The sequence below is a fragment of the Zerene cesonia genome, chromosome 18, assembly GCF_012273895.1.
Source record: "Zerene cesonia ecotype Mississippi chromosome 18, Zerene_cesonia_1.1, whole genome shotgun sequence".
Taxonomy (NCBI): domain Eukaryota; kingdom Metazoa; phylum Arthropoda; class Insecta; order Lepidoptera; family Pieridae; genus Zerene; species Zerene cesonia.
The window spans coordinates 4,358,450-4,377,788 of record NC_052119.1 but is presented as its reverse complement, the minus strand read 5'-3'; the positions used below and the strand labels follow the sequence as shown (position 1 = coordinate 4,377,788).

The window sequence follows — 19,339 nt, the reverse complement described above, 5'->3', positions numbered from 1 at the left end:
AATTCTTAGCGTCTGATGTCTTGAAACGTGACTGGTCCACAATGATGACGAAAATCGTCGCCTGCAGCATCTAAACGACGTGACCTAAAATGATTTTCCAAAAATACATCAGACGGTGTGGAGGCGGCTGCCGAGTCGCTTGCGCGTCTAAACACCATTGACATTAGGATTATTTACCTTTCACTAAAAAATGATAGCAATTTTATTGCTATTTTTGATGAATTACAGAATAACAGATGCAGCAGTGAGCACACGTTATCCAATAGGTACGTTTGTTTTAGCATTACTCCAATGGTTCGATCGCTAACGCATGTTTGTATTTCAGGCGGTTTATTTAATAAACAATCTTTGCCAACGTCGGCCCAGGCTTTTGAGAATATTGTGAATTCAGGCACTACACGGGCATACCATGGGCGGGCTATGTACTTACAAGTCGTCGACAGCTATTCCACAGCTTTAGAACGTAAGTTGTTATTTTGATTAGAACTTGTGATATTATTTTATGTAAAGAAGCTTTAGTTAATCTTGTCTTTAAATTGCTATCATAATATTTCTTTGGTGTGTTCTTAATCCGAACTTTTTTAAAATTATGCAAATAGAGTTTGTTCTTGTAAATCGATTGTTCACGCAGAGACTAGCACATATGGTGTAGCATTTGCAAGGTTTACCAAGATTTATTCATTATCTAAATGCATGAACTAAGCGATATTAGACTTGAATTTTGAAGTTTATTGTTGTCAACATTTTATGTGGACGACAATTTACAGACACGTGAGAACAACAAAATATTAAAGTTCTTAAATTAAGGTTTATGCCTAACGGTTTTAGAAAAAAAAACCTTCGCTCTTAGTGCCTAAACCAGACGAAATTAAGTATTCGTTCTATTTATTTATTTATAAGTTAGGTCGTTAGATATAAATACCTATAAAATCTAAAAGACTATTTTACTGCTTACAAACTGTTTATGGTTGGCAAATATTCTAACTTTTAATTATATTTATTAGTCGTCTCTAAAAACAGTACCTATTAACATTAATATACTAACAGTCATTAAGATTTTTTGTTGCAAATGAGGTTCCCGTAGGTTTTATTTTAATGATTTAAATAACGGGCAACCGAGCTGGTGGGTCGTCTGATGGTAAGCATCCAACATGTACATTTGCAGACATATAGTCTTTGCGAATACGTTGCCTTACAGGACAAAGGGGTTAAAGAAGCATAAGGAAAAGGATAAGGTGGTTTTAATATGTACCAAAATATTTCCAGTATGCCCATACACGTCGGATAACAAAGGCATCGTGGCGCTCATCGACCCACGGCCGACCATCGGTATCTGTGACACTACTTGCTTGCTTTGCAACAGACTCAATGTGAGTACGTTATGATCCATATAAATGCAAATACGATCACGGACTAGATTGCAGCTTTTAGAGTGAACACGCTGCAAAATGCCTTTTGAACGTCTGCTGTTTGTCATGTAAATATAAAGCTGGAGGAGATTTTTCTTTTTGTTGATATTATCTTAATGTATGTATTACATGTTTTGTTATAAGACGCTATTTTATACTTGAAAAGCAACTTTCGATGTGCTAGACATCAAAGAGTATCTATATGTCTCCTGTGTGTGTGTGTGTGTGTGATAAACTAGGTTTTAGCTTCATTATATTATATTGTGTAATATATTTTATGGCTGGTGAATTAAATCAAATAGAGTAGTAGTATATTCTATCATAATTCTGGAAGATATATAATAAAAATAACATTAAATATATTCAAGTGTACGTACATTTCTTAAAATAATGGACATTTTTATTTTATAATAATTATTTCTACCCTAAAATATAACAATCATGTATAATGAGATCCTTCATAATTTGAAGCATTCGAATACAGAATCGAACGTCTATTTTTAAGATTTAACGAGCTCTCGCACGTGTCATTAATATAAAAATATTTTCAGATATCACATTTAGCTCTAAGTTGGGAACCGCCAGATACCTTAAATGAAAATTCATATACATTAATGTACCACCCGCCACCGGAACTTATATCAAAAGCGTATGCTACGCTAATTAAAAAGTTGCAATGGGATAAATTTACATTTTTCTACGAAGACGACGGGAGTAAGTATGACATACAACGCAATTTTCTTCTTTTTTATAATTATACTGATGAAATATGCTAATTTTATACCTATACGGTATAAAATAAAAATTCGTTTAGTTTTCTAAATTATTTTACATTTAATCTCCATAAAATCTTATAGGCTTCACGCGTTTACAAGAAGTGATAAATACGTGGCCTTATAAAAATGAACCAATTCTATACAGAAAACTAGACCCAGAAGGGGACAATAGAGAGATATTTAAAAATGTCTTCAAGGTGGAGCACATGAGCTATCACGTAATGGATTGCGCGGTGGAAAATGTTCGGAAATATATGGAGGAGATTATTCAAGTTGAAAATTCCACGCAATATCAAGTACGTTTTTATTGGATAAATGTTCTTTGGTCTACGGAACACCGGTGTTGTGTTTGATTGATGAATATTTTATTAAAATCTTTTATTTACCTACTCTTAAAGGTATACGAAGGGATGTATGTAATTGTACATAAAAGTGAATGGATTTTCCTTCCCGTTTGCTTTCTACGCTCCGTGCACATTTTTAATGTTTTGTTAGTAGTTACCTTCGAAAGAGGGGCGGGCTGAAGCTTTTGTTCTCTGTAATGATGACGCTACGATAATGGTATAACGTCTGCGAGACTATTCCTTTCTCCGAAGCGTTATTCTTTTGTTATATTTGATCTAATTTGTGATATTTTCTCACATAATACTCATCAGTTATAACTATAAAATGCCTCATAAAAAGGTTTCCAGGTTGCTTTCGTATCTTTATTAACACACTGTTTCGTTTTATACATCAATTGTTAACTATCTTTTTTACCCTGATGAATACTGCCAACATCCGGAAAAATACTCAACATACTAACTGCGGAGAAATAGGTAGTTAGTTTAGTAGTAGTTCGCTAACAACAATTTTTGTATGACCTTCAAGACATGTAACATCCTAGTTTCTCCGTGGCCACGCTCGCTGGAAAATGTTCGAAACGTCGGATTAATAACCTAATGAATGTATCGAGTTTAAAATCCGCTATAATTCTTTAATTTCTAAATATTTTAAGCTTTATTAATTGTGGTATGGTTAATATTTTTTTAAGAGTTTCATATTAACAAATCTGGACGCATACACAGTCAATTTGGAAGATGTACCTGACCTTATGGCTAATGTTACTACAATGCATTTAACAACGCCCAATGATATCAAATGGAAAGACATGGATATGAATACTGCGAATTGTTCTATTCGGGTAAGTAACATAATATAAGTAGTTAGTGAAGCGATAAATGCAAATATTACCACTTTTATTTTATTTAAAACTAGCTGGTCCGGCTGAACTATCCGTTATCCGTTTGAGAGTTTTCACGAAGACACGTGTGAACTATCAAACGCGTGAAGATTAAATAGCCGTTAAATTTTCTTTTTTATTATTTTTGCGGGAGTTCTCTCAAATTTTTTCTTTCATAAAGTGCTTCTACTGATAATACCGAATATAGCAAAAAATAATTATCGTAATCGGTCCAGCTGTTACAACAAAGATTGCTTAATAAAGTTTTTCTTGCTTTGGAAAAGTCAAATATTTATTTCGGGCATCTCAAATGTCATATTACATTGTGCCGTCCGTTTATTTCGCATTATACATAGCTCCGTAAGTATTTATATGAGAAACTTTACCTCCACGTCTGTAAATGTCAGTTTTACGGCTGCATTTAAACTGACATTATAACTCGAGGTGATTTCGTTGAAAACTTTGCGAAGTTGCATTTGTTATGTGATTTTAATAAACTTCTAGTTGGAAACTGCGTTAGCAGCTGATGCATTAAGTCATTTAGATAAGGCGATACGTAGTATGCAATTAGAAAGCGAAGATTATCCGAGACGCTATGGTCAAGTGGACGATCCTCCGCCATTATGTTTTATGAACACAAAGGCAGATTACGAGGCCAGCGCTTGGCCGAGCGGAAATGCATTACGCGAGGCTTTAACTAAGGTACGTTCTGTTTATTTACCATTTAAGCCACTAATTCTAAAAGTAGTTCTTACAGAGAAAAACCGCCAAAACCTGTGTAGCTGTTCTTTTAAATTCACGTCAATCTTAGATTTTAATTTTGCTCAAAATATTATAATAATGTTTATGATCATTACCTAAATCAAGCACAGAAAAAAAAAAAAAATTACTTTTATAATAAGATGCAACCCTCGTTTTTGATGTATGTATGCAGAATATGTATTAGGTATATCTACATTATTTATTGTAAATATTTTCCACTTACATATGATTTAATGTTGTCTTACTTATCTTCTCGCATGAGTACCTACTAATCCCTACTAATATTATAAATGCGAAAGTCACTCTGTCTGTCTGTCTGTCTGTTACGCTTTCACGCCTAAACCACTGACTCGATTTTGATAAAATTTGGTATGAAGATAGAACTGAACTTGGGAAAGGACATAGGATACTTTTTATCGCGAAAAAAGGGTAGAAACGGTTGAAAGAGGCGATGAAAGTTCGTTATTTTTAAACCGATTTTGATGAAACTCGGTATGAAGATGGAGCTGAACGTGGGAAAGAACAAACCATACTTTTCAATGCGAAGAAAATACTCCTTACCATGTCGCGCGATATAAGCGAATTCTACGCGGGCGAAGCCGCGGGCGAAAAGCTAGTATATTAATAAATAAATGGAGAGTACATTTCATTCTCTTTGTAATCTTCAGTTTAATAGACTTTGTATTATATTCTTAAAATATTATATTCCGCATCTACGAAATACTGATTATGGTTTAGCTTATATGTTAACATATATATTTTTCATTTAAATGTAACGTAATTATATTAAACAATATACTTGTCCTGCCTCCGTTTAATCTTATCATGGTACAACTTTCCCTATTTAGTTTCCATTACTAATTTCACTCCAAGTGTTGGTCTTACGACTGAAGTAGTGTATGTCCCTCTCCAATATTCTATCTGTCTCTATCCTCTCGACTCTCATATCACTAAAATAAATCCATTTACCGGTTTAGGCGTAAAATGTCGCAAATGGGAATTTTTATATGATATTTTGCTATGGCTCATTTCAAAGAGCTTTCCATTATTATTTTCAGTATAATTCTATTTACTTTTAATATAACGACTCGGCTTCACTTAAAGATAAATTGAAAAATGCTAACATAAAAATGAATAGAGCGATTTACATAATGGAGAATCTGTTTTCAGACTTCAGCGAAAGGTTTTACTGGGAACATTGAATTCGATGAGAACGGCAAAAGAACTAACTTCGTCCTGCATTATTCCAAATTGAGTAACGAAAGTCAGTTCATTTACGTAGGCTATTGGGATTCAAAGACGGACATTATTACAGACGAGAAGGACGTAACGGATCGATCGGCGGCGAGAACTTCCAAGTCTGTTATACGGGTGAATATTTTATTTTATTATGTATTCAAATAATATTCGTTATTCAATAACGTATATTTCAATATAAAATTATTTCATTAGGATGATAGAATGTGACTTACTTGTAAGATAAATCTTATAACTTAATCATACTGACAGACGACCTTAAGAAAAGCAAAAATCTTTTACCGAATTTATTAAAATTAATGTAACGTTATGCTTATGCTAATATTATGTTTGTTTTATAGTATAACTAGCTGCGCCTCGAGGTTTCATACGCGTAAGTCCGTAGCCCGTAGAAATATCGGGATAAAAAGTTGCCTATATGTCATTCCAGTTGTCTAGCTATCTACGTACCAAATTTCATTGCAACCGGTTCAGCAGTTTTTACGTGAAAGAGCAACAAACATACACACACGTCCTTACAAACTTTCACATTTATAATATTAGTTAGTAGGATAGGATAGTAGGAAGATAAATTATTATAGAGATAAATACTGAAAGGATTAACTCCTTGTAAAGAAAACTAAAAACTTTGATAAGGTACTGAATACTTCCCTTCAATTTACTGGGAAGGAAATACAAATGATGACTAATTCAGAAGTTGCTTTTGGGAAATCTATACGATAATATACGGTTTTTATACAAGTAACACACACACTACCGCTTAATATAATTATTAGGTAGGACGTATGTAAGTTATCACAATATCGTATATTATGTATACATAATTATATCCAAAGTTATAACTTTGGATATTAATAAACACATTTTCAGACCTGTCCGCATGTATTTAATTTTACGTAAATCTACACCATATGGTGACCCTGTCAGGATGAAATACGTCTTACGCGTTTGGCGGTTTGCTTAATTGTCATTATTATACAAATTTCATAAGTACTATAAATACTTAGCAATATGAAAATAACATAAAATGTTGTAGCTCTTTATCCAATGGACGATTTGAAGTAATTGTGTAAATTTCCTTTTCACTTTGTGAGTCATATTGATGAGCTTTCGCAGCTTTAGGTACGTATTACAAAATGTCGATGGCAATATGTTGGACTCCTGATCCTCAACCATTTTACCTGATGTTATATTATTTACGTGTGTGTAAAGTTAGATGTTATTAGTTATTATGATAGAGGAAGTGATTGTTTAACGGATTTGTATCTAGATTAAATACATTTTTATATTTATTTGGTTCCTCGTCGTCTCAATGTTTCGTACTTTTATAAATTTATTTTGGTTTTATGCACAATGAATTAATATAAATGTTATTCAACACAATTAACATCCAGTACAGTGAAGTGGAATTGAGATTAAAACTTAAATATAGTTTCCTCCTTATAAAAAGTACTCTAGCTTCGAACTAACAAACTAGTTTTGTTCATTGTTCATTTAGAAGTCAGAGCTAAAGTAACAGCGAGAGAAAATAAAATATATTATTCGAAATAAATTTATTTCGTTTTGTTGCTTTTTGTTTTTTTTGCAAGTATTTTTTTGGAATTATTGTGATTTTGCATTGTTTATCTTTAGAATCCTGTTTTGTTTATTTAGTTAAATGCGAATATTCATATATTTATTACACATTTAAAATTTTCACCGATAACCATGATACTTAAAAAGATTATTCGTAGTATTCGTCTGATAAAAAATAAGAAAACAATTACTTACTTGTTGTTTATTACAATAATATATCATAAAATATTTTTGTGTTACGTGTCAATTTCCATTTCGCGCAAAAAAGAGACTATATTATTTTAAATGAGATTCTTAAAAATTTCTATAAATTATTCTTTATTGCAACGTTTATGAAGAAAAAGTATTTTTCGCGTAGGTGGTATCAAGAAAAGGTAAACCCTACTTTGATATCGACAACTCTAACGGCACAACTGTGTATCGCGGATATGCGGTTGACCTTATAGATGCTATATTTAAATATATACGGGAGGAGCATCATCAGGAATTCAAATATGAGTTCTATCGAGTTGCTGAAGATAAGTATGGGAACCAAGTCGAAGGAATTAAAAAATGGGATGGGATTGTTGGCGATCTGCTTGAACATGTGAGTAAATTAATTATTGTGTGATATTTAATATGAGCATTGAGTGTTATGATATTTTATAAGCATTTAAACTTTAAAGCATTATTTAGTATCATTGATAATAATTTGTTCTAAAAACTAACTAATAAAATCTACACTGTCTTTAACCGGCTATGTATGACAGGGTGTATATAGTTGGTTTTGATTCTAGGTCATATTTCAGGCAATTCATTAAAGTTCAATGGTAAGTTCAGTTCATTCAAATTGTATGTAAATAGTACCAAATGTCTTATCATTTTTATCTTTGGGTGTATGTCTCACAGGTGACCTTACGTTTCGTGGGCATATTACACAGATCTATAAAAAAGCGTATAGAAAATTAGGCTTTGTACTCAGACAGTCGCGTGGATTCACCAATATAACAGTAGTCAAAACTTTATACAATGCACTCGTCAGGAGTTATCTGGAACACAGTGCAGTTATATGGGCACCACATGAAGCAAAATACATAGTTATGTTGGAAAAAGTTCAAAATAAATTCATGCGACACCTGTACATGAAGATTTATGGAGTATATCCCTTATATCCTATAATTTATCCTACGTTGTTTGTCCTGGGTATGGTGGGGTACAATGAATTAAAAGTAAGGCGCGATTTTAAGCTGGTGGAATATTTAGTGGGTGTATTAAGGGGCAAACAATACAACCCGGGAATTTTAAAGAATTTGTGTTTGAGGGTACCAGATCGCTATTTAGGGAGAAGAATCTTACCCCCTTTGCTATATGTTCCAGTAGCGAGGACAAATCTATTAGCCAAAACCCCTTTGACTTGTGCAATCCGTACCATTAACGAAATACACGATAAAATAGATGTGTTTTCTTGTGCTTTGAGTGAGTTTTCAAAGGTACTATTATATCATCTTTGCTATTGTCATAAATAAGCTATAAGCAAAGTTTTGTTGCTTTTGTATAAAAAAGTTTTTTAGTTTTGTTTTTTGTTTTACTTTTTTATAAAAGAACTCTGTCGAATTAGGATAATATCCTGTAATGGTAGTAAGTTCTATTTGGTGTGAATAAATAAATAAATAAAATAAATAAAAATCAATATCAGTATTATCTTATCAACTCTAGCCATCTCTCCAGTGCTTGGATTGTGTAGGTTTTGGATCAATATCATATTTTACTCAAACTCAAATGCAATCCGTGCTACGTAAATTAAAACATTCAAACGCAATAAGATAATATGATATGACACGATGTACCATAAATAATCTTTAAAATATGTGTATTTTAAAGGCAATGTAATCGTAAATATAGGTGATAGATTTTTTGTTCCGAACACGTATAAACATTTACCATCCACGCATCATTAACTAGATTAAATTCTATTCGAAGCAGCGAATTGCAAGCTCCGTTATTTTGATCTAACAAGTGGTATCAGCTTTCAGTTAAATTAAATTGAATCTTTCTTTTATTAGCTTAATAATCTATTATTTTAAACTGTTTCTATTGCAGATTTTTATTTAACATAACCTATGCTTATTATTTGGTCAACCATAAATTACAATAGCAAAAAGTGTTATAAAATTTTTTGATAAAATAATGAAATTTTAGATATTTAATAGAAATGTAAAATAACCTATTAATATATAATAACCAGAGATTTTTACTTCAACTAGGGCGAAGCTTAGATAATCCTTTTTCCTTTGTAATATATAAAATGTTAACAACGTGTTATATTCAAGAATTTTATACAAAAATCGTATATGACTTTGTTTCGCTATTGTCATACGATTATTGCTTAAAATTTTTAAGCTACATTTTAATGTAACACAGAGTTTATGACATTGTTATTGATCAAGATGAAAGCGTTATTAACATTTTGACCGAATAAAAATATTTACTGTACGAAAAGAATATTTCCTAAAACAATTAATATAATTTTCCTCATAACTGAAGTTGGCAAATGCTGCACCTAAGAAGAAATCGATTTAAAATTAATATAAATTTTATAAAGAGAACATTAATGGCCGTGTTGTGACTTATGCATAGAAAATACAACGTTAAGTTTAATCTATTCACTACCCGTATACATTTTCCTTTTAATATTTCATTTTAAAGCAGATTAATCACTATCAATACTGTGTTTTATTTTGTGCGAGTTTAATATATAGATATAGAAATCAAAATTGTCAATATCAGCTTCTTTGATTCCTTACTTCTAATCTTTACTTCATAATAACGTTAACATTACGTCTGCTTTTGACCACGCTATTAAGGACCTCATTCTGAGCTATATAATGAGTATATTGCTTTTTCATTCAGTCCTTTACTTCCTTCAATACTCATATATTTTAAACTACATTTTATTACAGAACGCGGAGTTAGCGGTATGCGATTTCACGATAACGTCCGATCGTCTCGCAGTTGTAGACTTTTCTACTCCATTCATGTCTCTGGGTATCAGCATGTTGTTCAAGGAACCGGACCCTGAGATACCCGATATGTTCTCGTTTTTGAGCCCCCTGTCTTTGGATGTGTGGTTATATTTGGGAACTACGTATATTATAGTATCTTTCGTGCTGCTACTGTGTGCACGGTGAGTTATATGAAATGTTTGTTTTGATACTGCTTGATTACAGGTATGTGTATGTGTGTGATATTTGGATGAAAGCTGTATTCATTTTTTGCTGGTTAATTTTATTTTAGAATACCTACAGAAGTTTTGTGTTTTATAATATGTGGAAAATTAATATATACATATGCAAATGCATATCCTCTTCCTAGAATTAATATAGAAAATAAGTGTCGCACAATACTAATTTATTGAAAACAATGATTAAAAAAACTTTCGAAATCATCTCAGTAGAGTTGGAATAATATTATAAAGCCCTCATTGGTTTTGTTATATTTATTTGGGAACTAATTTAAATTTGCTATATTTGACTAACTCATTCTCATCGCCAATATGCAACTAACGGAAAACTTTATTCATAACGAAAATGAAAATAGTGGCAACATTCGGAATGTACGATTTAATCACAATCGGTAAATGCAATTACAAAAAATCTATGTATATATGTCGCAACATACACAACTGTGAATGATCAGTCGTTGAATTGTTTGTTTCATAAATTATACTTTATTGTAATATACAAATTATTTGATAACTCTATTAATTTCACTACGACTTATTAATTCAATTTATTTGAATTTAATTTATATGCGATATTGTCGTATATATATAAATTATTGGTTGGCAATTGGATTCTAGTTTTATATAGCATATTTCACTCAGGTATGAGAAAAAATATCTGATTCATAAATTTTTTATGATGAACCAATAGTAAATTAGAAGTTCGTTTATGTCGCACATGTTTGTACAAGGTTTCTACATTGTTGCTTTCACGACATTTGACATTTGTCATTTTTACAATGTCTGTGTTAGTAATCACCAAGCCTGTGTTTTAGTATGAGTCAAGGCGATTGGGTGAACCCTCACCCATGCAATCAGAACCCGGAGAATCTGCAAAATATATGGAGCCTGTACAATTGTATGTGGTTGACCATGGGCTCGATTATGACGCAGGGTTGCGATATATTGCCTAGGTAAGAATAAATGAAGCATAATTTAATTATATCAGATTTATTTCAAGTTGTAGATACAAAGGTGTATTCAAAACTTGAACCTTTTATCTTTGTTTTGCCATATGCAGATGTTAATTTCATCACCAATCAATCTTAATTTTCTTGCGATATTTCCTAGCGGTTTTTATTGTTAACCAACAAAGAATATATGGATGTATTGAGCGGCTGGAACTCGTGATATTTTTGAAAATAACAATGGTTTTTTATAGTATATTATTACTAGCTTATTCAGTAAACGTACTTCCACCAGGACACCATTATCACTTTGGGTATAAAACAATAGTTTACGACATATTCTAGACCTTTCGAACGTACACATATCCTGTCCTATCCTATCGTACTAATATTATAAATGCGAAAATTTTTAAGGATGTGCGTGTGTTTTTTGCTCTTTAACGCAAAAACTACTGAACCGATTGCAATGAAATTTGGTACGTAAACAGCTGGACAACTGGAATAACATATAGGCAACTTTTATCTCGATCCTCTTACGGGATACGGACTTACGTGGGTGAAACCGCGGGGCGCAGCTAGTAATTTCATAAGTATAAGTCAAGATGTATCCGAGGAATAAGGCAATTAACACTGTGAAAACTTTATACTATTTAGATTACAAATAGATAAAGATAGATTAAGATTCTAGTTCCTTGTTCGCTATTTGTTTAATAGGGCGGCTGGATCTCGTTGGGTAACGGGGATGTGGTGGTTCTTCGCTCTCATCGTTACAGCATCCTACACGGCTAACATGTCGACCTTTCTACGAAACAACAGACGAAGCACAGAAATAACCGACATAAAGGATCTCTCCGAACAAAATAAAATCGCTTACGGAGCTGTAACTAATGCCTCCACTTATAAGTTCTTTGAAGTAAGTTTATTGTATTGTGGGTGTAATTGAATAATGTGTACTTTTTCTATTGTTAATGACGTATTTTTTAGTTTGCTATGTATATACAGAGCTTTAATATTTACGCTATGTGATCTTAGTATTTTCTTGTGTTTGATTCTACGCGAGTAATATACAGTTAGAAACAAGATCACATAACATTTAGAAATTAAAAACTTTTTAACGGATTTTAAACGCGATTTATTCATTATATTATTAACCCGACGTTTCGAAAACTTAACAGCGAGCATGGTCACGGGGAGACTGACCGTGTGACCGTCGGGTTAATAATATAATGAATAAATCGCGTTTAAAATCCGTTAAAAAGTTTTTAATTTCTAAATGTTATGTGATCTTGTTTCTGACAATAAGTGCGAGCTTGAGTGGATATATCCTTTACCTGTATGTCTACCATTCAACTCAAAAATACTTTTACTATTAATTTAGTATATCAATTCATAACATATTAAACAATTATTATTAGCTGATGCTTTTCTTTGTATACTCCATTTTACAAATTGAACAAGTTCTTTCTAATTATTATTTTTTTCATTATTATAGTTAACATATATTAATTACTTCTTCTATAATAAAGTCAGTGATTAATGAAAATAGAGTGCGATGTATTATCACTAACGGTTAGTTAGCTGGTTAGACCAGTAGCGGGGCCATTGTGAAAGATAAATTCAACTAAGTTGAGCAACTGTGTGCTGCGGTTTGATAACCTTAATGAGTTTGTACTGAGTTTCACGATACTGTCTACGTCTAGACTATTCTTAATAGAGCTTTAACTTATTAGAGTAGGCAACCGAGCTGGTAGGTCACATTATGGTAATCCACCACCATCACTTTTATATGTTGCCTTAAATGACAAAGTGGGCAAAGAAAGCATTGACGGGTATATAGGAATGGACTGGAAAGGGCGAACAAAAGGATACGCGACTCCAACTTCTCCACTCTCCGAACGCAGCACAGTAGCATGTTACTATTTGACGCTGATATTCTTTGGGGATGCGATACTTTTTCCGGTGCGAGCTAGCCCAATTTGTGCCGAAGCGTGCTCCATTCTCACATCCATAACATTAAAAATATATAAAAGAAATAACATTAATTATTTTTACGTACAAGTTAATACGACATCTATTCTGAATTGCCTCTTCTAAAGTATTCCTTCGCGTTTCGTGATGATACATTGTCGTCGTTCTCCTGCAATGCAAATTTCCGATGTATGTGTTTCATTGTGACACGTCAAATAGGACGCAGGTGAGAGCGGTTGGTGAGACCGTGATGTTCTTAGCAATATACTCCTATGCTTCCTTGTTTTGCTGTCTACAACTTTACTTTAATATTCATTTTGATATAAGATACTTTTATGCAGTTAGTTAGTTTAGTAAAAGATAAATAAGAACGAGCGTCATCGCGTAATAATTGTGATTGGAGATAATGTAGCTCAGAGTTCGCGCAGTAATTGAGAGCAAATTAATTACGCTCTTCATGATTTTGTGTATTTAAAGATAAAAAATAATGCTTGAATTATTTTTTCTTGATATTTAATAAACTCGAGTAAAACTTAAGCTTTGGGTGCTCCATCTAAAATTAAGCAAATTAATGATTTTTCGTACAAACGTACATTTGTCAAACGAATAAATAATAAATTTATAATTTAGAGTTGTTGTTTACGATTGAGATATGAGATAAATAAACGTTGAAAAATACTCATTCTTTTCACATGTTCTATGGAATATTCTAGAGCGATAAACCATAAAAAGTTTCGCAAAGAAGTAATGCAACTGAGTGCTATGAAAGATTGCCACGATAACCTAAATGACTTTATGGCGGAGGAAACGAGATTGTCCAGACTCCAGATACACTCTGGAGACAATAGCGTATATCATACATGACTGTGTATTTCTATTTTGGAGTTAGCATTTTTGTTAAATTGTTTACCGTAATTTTATCTCATTTATCTAGAAGAGGTTGTGATTTCCCTATATTTTTATCAATTAATTATTGCTGCAACCATTTGGTATTGACAGTATTTCCAATCATATATATTACAAGTGTGTAATATGAATTTATATAAACTGAATAAATCAAAAATAAATTAGCTATGTTATGCATTTAAAAAATTAGTAGTTACAGTTATGTAATAATTGCGTCCTTTCAGACATCAAATGATACCATTTACAAAAAGATCTGGTCCACAATGAATTCGGCAAAGCCCACTGTATTTACGCGAAATAATGAAGAAGGTTTGAACAGAGTATTAAAAAGCAAAGGGAAATATGCATTTTTTATGGAATCCACTGCCATAGAATATTATATGCAAAGATTTTGCGAACTGAAAATGGTTGGAAATAAACTGGATTCGAAGGATTATGGAATCGCCATGCCAAAAAGTAAGACATTAAAACATTTTTAGTTGAAAATCAGGATATTTGAAAAGCTTATATTGTAATTGTAATGTGATTCTTTAATATGAACCGATTATATTGGATCTTATAACAGATTTATTTTATGTCTTATTTATTTATACCAATATAAAGTATAAACCTTATTTCTATGAAGTGTATATTTTACGAAGAAAGGTGTATACCTAATAGCATGATATTAAAACTAGTTTACAAGATTAATGTATACAATAACGATCTAGATACGGTGTAAGTACGATTCCTGATGCTGTATTTTTCGATCTGGTGTTACGTAATAGTTTCAAATTCTTTTGACTTGGCAGCAGACAGTTGTTTTTCGGAACAAACAAACTTTCATTTCATCAGAGCACAATGTTTCCAAGTATCGACAGTTTAAGTATTAGTTACAGCTATGTATTTTGTTAAATATGTTTAATATAAGTGTTTTGTTTTGTTCTTATTCGGTTTTAAAAAAATTTGCAGAAATAATCGGAATCCAAGTAAAGGTGCGAGCAATGGATGAAAAATAAGGGATGGGAAAGTCATGAAAATCCTTTAGGCGAATTTTAACCCCCTCTTATTCAAATATTTATAAAAGATATTGCCATAGAATATTTTTAGACACATTTTACTTTTTGTTCTTACATTTAAGACCTTCCCTGGACTGATAAATGCATCAAAATAGAATTATCAAAATCAGCCCAGCCATTTTCAAGTTTTAGCGAGACTAACGAACAGCAATTTGTTCTTATATAAACAGATAGATGTATAATATATTTAATTTGGAAATATACATAGACCTTTTTTCAGTTTTAGTTTTGTTGTTTTTCTTTCATCTAATAACAAACATTAAATTAAATTTTAGATTCTCCCTTCAAAAGTTTGATTGACAGCGCAATATTAGGTTTGCAAGAGTCGGGAGAGCTGTTGGCGTTAAAGAGGAAATGGTGGGAAGAAGAGGACAATGATGCTCATTGTGAGGTAAATATAGTATTAGGTATTTTTTATACTACAAAATATTCAATTTCCATTAAATGAAACCGTTTACTTTCACATTGTTCCTGTAGAATGTTCAATCGACGTCCCAAAACCGAGAAGGTTCTCGAATTTTTTGCTTGTTTATTACTCGATAACTCCGTGGATTTTCCACAGATTTTCACTTGGTCCCACTTTGTAGTTGTTTAAACTTTGTAGAAGTACAATATCAGGGACGTCGGTGACTCCGCCCGGGTTGATACTATCGAAATTGAAATATTATAACTAATCTATCTTTTAGTTGAATCAGACTGTATATTGTGTGCAAATTAGTTTAAAATCGAGAACAAAAAACGTAACACATGAACGAAGATTACGATTTGAGGGGTTATAATGCAATTAATTTCGTTCATCGAAGTGTAAATATAATTGTACATTATCTTTATTCCACATAAAGAACACCATATAACGTGTTTTAATAAGCTAATGTTCAATCAAATACATTTCACAAAACTTATACGTGGAACCGTTAAAAGTTTCTTTTATAGCTAGTGACGTAACTTAAATGCCAGTGTAATTCCCTTAGAAATGGTGACTTTATTTCAGACACGTGTAGGTATCCTATAAAGAAATTAATTAAAATTTTTATCGACACGTTTATGATGATACTATATGTAAAAATGTGGAATATTAAAAACTACTTTTTACGTAACTTATTTTTGAAATGGTAATTTATAGAATGACTTACCGTTGCTCAATGAATCAATATAAGTTTTAACCCCTTGAGTTTCCAACAATTCCTTCTTAGTGCTTCACACACTACTTACGTCAACCCTCATGTGAAATTATACAAAAACCCGGCGGTTTTGGCGCTACGTTGATATATCGGTCCGGCAGCTTAGCTTTTCAATTTAGATTTCTAATATAGATTGTTAAATATTATTCAATTTTAATATAAAAGAGTCTTCGAGATTGTTTCGTGCATTTGGTGCAAAACATTTGTATGGAATTATATATTTACGTTTAATTTTTAGTTTTATAGCATTGGAATGCTTCATAAATAATAAATTTTCAAAGAGTAGAAAAAATTTGATCACGAGGCGGGATTCGAACACGCGTCTTTTTGCCAAACCATAGGAACGCCTAGCTTCTCGGCCACCCGTTATCCCACCTCAGTAATCGAATTTATTCTACTCTTTCAGTTTTATGTCCCTAAGAGACACCCCACGCCATCTATTGATTGCGTATAGTATGGAATAATAGGAAATATAAACCTAAAATAATAATCTAGAAAATTACATAATCCATATAGAATATTAATAGGGAAGGGCATTTTCCTTTTATCTAATTCAATAAAACAGTACAAAAATGCATATTTAAATTAAGCGTAAATGAACTTTTCCTTCACCAAATTACGATTGCAATGAAATCATACACATACGTGTGTTTTGTAGGAAAATACAGAATCTGATGAAGACGACGACGGTTCTTTACAAATGAAAAATACCAGCGGTATATTCTTGGTGCTCGGTGTTGGAGGCGTTATCGGACTAATAGTTGCTGTTATAGATTTCATGTTACACGCGCGAAAGATCTGTGTAAAGGAGAGGGTGAGTATTTATTTGACTTTGAAAGGCATCATTAGCAAACATCTTATTTGTTTTGTTAAGTAACTCTCTTTCTAAAAGTAACAGAAATAGTTTTACATAATTAGACCAATAACAATGCAAAAAGCTTCCTAAAAATATCTATATTAAATCACCGCTTATAACGTAAAATTATACGTACAATTATTGTTTATTATATCTCTAATTATGTTATTTATTAATAAACATATTCATTTGATTTATGAATTCACATTTGTCTGCCAAAATTCATAAACAAAGCACATGGAAAATTTCTAGAAAGTTATACTAAATATCTCTTCTAATTCTATTAAGTTTTTTTTGAAGGAGCAATAAGCAATTTACCACCCACACAAATAACTTATTGTATGAATAGGATTAACTGAAGGCGTTCTCGCTATTTCTTTTCTGAAATATCTCAGATCTAGGTCACGTATTTGCGTAATAAATAATATGCTTCGATCTCCTTGGCGATGTTTGTCGGAAATTAATAACGACATTTATTATTTACCTTCCATCATGTTACAGAATACTTGTATTTTGAGCGGACTAACTGAATGGATAGTACCGACTCATTTGCTATTTACGCCTCAATTTTGCTAAGAACTCGCTCAATCTCATTCAATTGTTTGTTAGTAAAGCAGTAAATTCGTGCTTATGGCAACAGATAATTACTAAAATGAATTTTCCCTCGGTAACTAGTAGCTATAGTAACTCTTTATTGAATAATCGGATCTCTGTGCCTTGTATACAGTTTAATTGTATTTTGAAAGATGGAAATTAATACTTTTTCAGGAACTTCTTATTAAAATTTATTCATAAAAGCTATGTTAAAGAATAGAATTATGCAAAATTAATTGAATTTTTCTTTGATAATTTTTTTTATTATTTAATTTACTATTCAATAAAATTCGTGTTAGTTATTACCGTTAAATCTTTCGTACAGCGAAATTGCGACTTTTACAACAAGCGTAGGTAATTCAAGCAACAAATATTTCATGGTAGACAATTACTTTAATACAAACAAGCAAGTTTATCAAACGGAGCTTTAAAAGGTCATAAATTAGTGCACTTGTACGTACGTGTAACTTTCCGCAGCTAGGAGCAACTTTGAATAATTAATAAAGTGAGGTAATTAAACAGCCCCACAAAGTTGCACTACACTCAGAAATTAAAATAATGTACATCTTCTTGGCACATTTCCATTTTGTTTGGAGTTTTCGTATCAAAATAATGCTGCGAATGTCCTTGATACATCACGTTTTTGTCGACTCGTGGCTTGGACCTTTAGTGTGGTAAAGCCTTATGTGATGTGGTGCGCCTTGCTGTGGCAAGGCATTATATTTGCATGTAGGTTTGAAGCTTCTGGTGACATCTGCTGTGTAAGTTATGTTTGTATACACGAAAAACTACATTAAGTTACAATTATTTATATACATAACGTGTACATATAATTATATACATTTTCATATCATATCTACATTTATGAAGTTTAATTGCAAACATATTTTACTCATCACCAAAAATATTGTTTGTATATCTATCTATCTCATATAAATATCAATATCATCATCTAATACTATCGAATAGGTGATTGATCCATGATACCTTTTGAGGTTTTGACACAGGCATTGAAAACTGAAAAGTACCTATTACCGTATGCCTGTTCTTTATCTGTAAGAAAACTGGTACTGCTATTCGTCTTATTTTTATCTCTAGATAACATACAAAGAAGCGTTATTAAGCGAGTGGCGAGTGTCGTTAAACCCGCGCGAGCTGCACAAGCCAGCCGCGCCACCGCGCTCCGCCGCACCGTCTACCGCTACGCCTTCGCCTCTACGAGACCGCTCGCAGTCGCGGGCGGTTTCTGTGCTACGGGCCGCTACGTCTTTCATTAATTTTGATGAAATTTATTGATGGTATTTGAAATATATATATATTATGTTGATAAAATTGTTTTATTTGCTACGCTACGGAAGAGCTTACAGGTGGTCTCTGTGCTAGGGCTCGCTACGTCTTTATCAATTTTAATCATATTAATTATTTGTTGTTGGGAATATAGGTATTGTGTTGTTTTTAATTTGTGTAAGGTGAACGAATACCTACGACGAACGCGAACCAACTCGCAAAATTTTGCATAATTGAACTGGAAAAAAAGCTAGATAATTGCATAATTAATTTGACACTTAATTCTAAAGCACTTTAAGTCATACAATACTGTAAGATATA

The 19,339-nt window shown here is 32.1% G+C and overlaps 1 protein-coding gene across 1 annotated transcript; it reads left to right on the top strand.

The window, feature by feature from the left end:
- Positions 1-128: 128 nt before the first annotated feature.
- Positions 129-19,027, top strand: LOC119833772 (glutamate receptor 4-like). The gene is made up of 16 exons (XM_038357944.1): positions 129-266; positions 326-463; positions 1,267-1,370; positions 1,961-2,123; positions 2,267-2,481; positions 3,219-3,368; positions 3,912-4,109; positions 5,340-5,540; positions 7,360-7,587; positions 9,941-10,164; positions 11,037-11,174; positions 11,883-12,081; positions 14,267-14,498; positions 15,376-15,491; positions 16,940-17,095; positions 18,830-19,027. The coding sequence occupies exons 1-16, from the start codon at positions 191-193 to the stop codon at positions 19,025-19,027; spliced, it is 2,736 nt and encodes a 911-aa protein (XP_038213872.1). The 5' UTR covers positions 129-190.
- The last annotated feature ends 312 nt before the right edge of the window (positions 19,028-19,339 follow it).

Coding starts and splice junctions, on each gene's coding strand:
- LOC119833772 (XM_038357944.1), top strand. CDS start 191: ATGATAGCAATTTTATTGCTATTTTTGATGAATTACAGAATAACAGAT. Junction 2,124..2,266: donor TTTCTACGAAGACGACGGGA/GTAAGTATGACA, acceptor AAAATCTTATAG/GCTTCACGCGTTTACAAGAA. Junction 15,492..16,939: donor ACAATGATGCTCATTGTGAG/GTAAATATAGTA, acceptor TGTGTTTTGTAG/GAAAATACAGAATCTGATGA.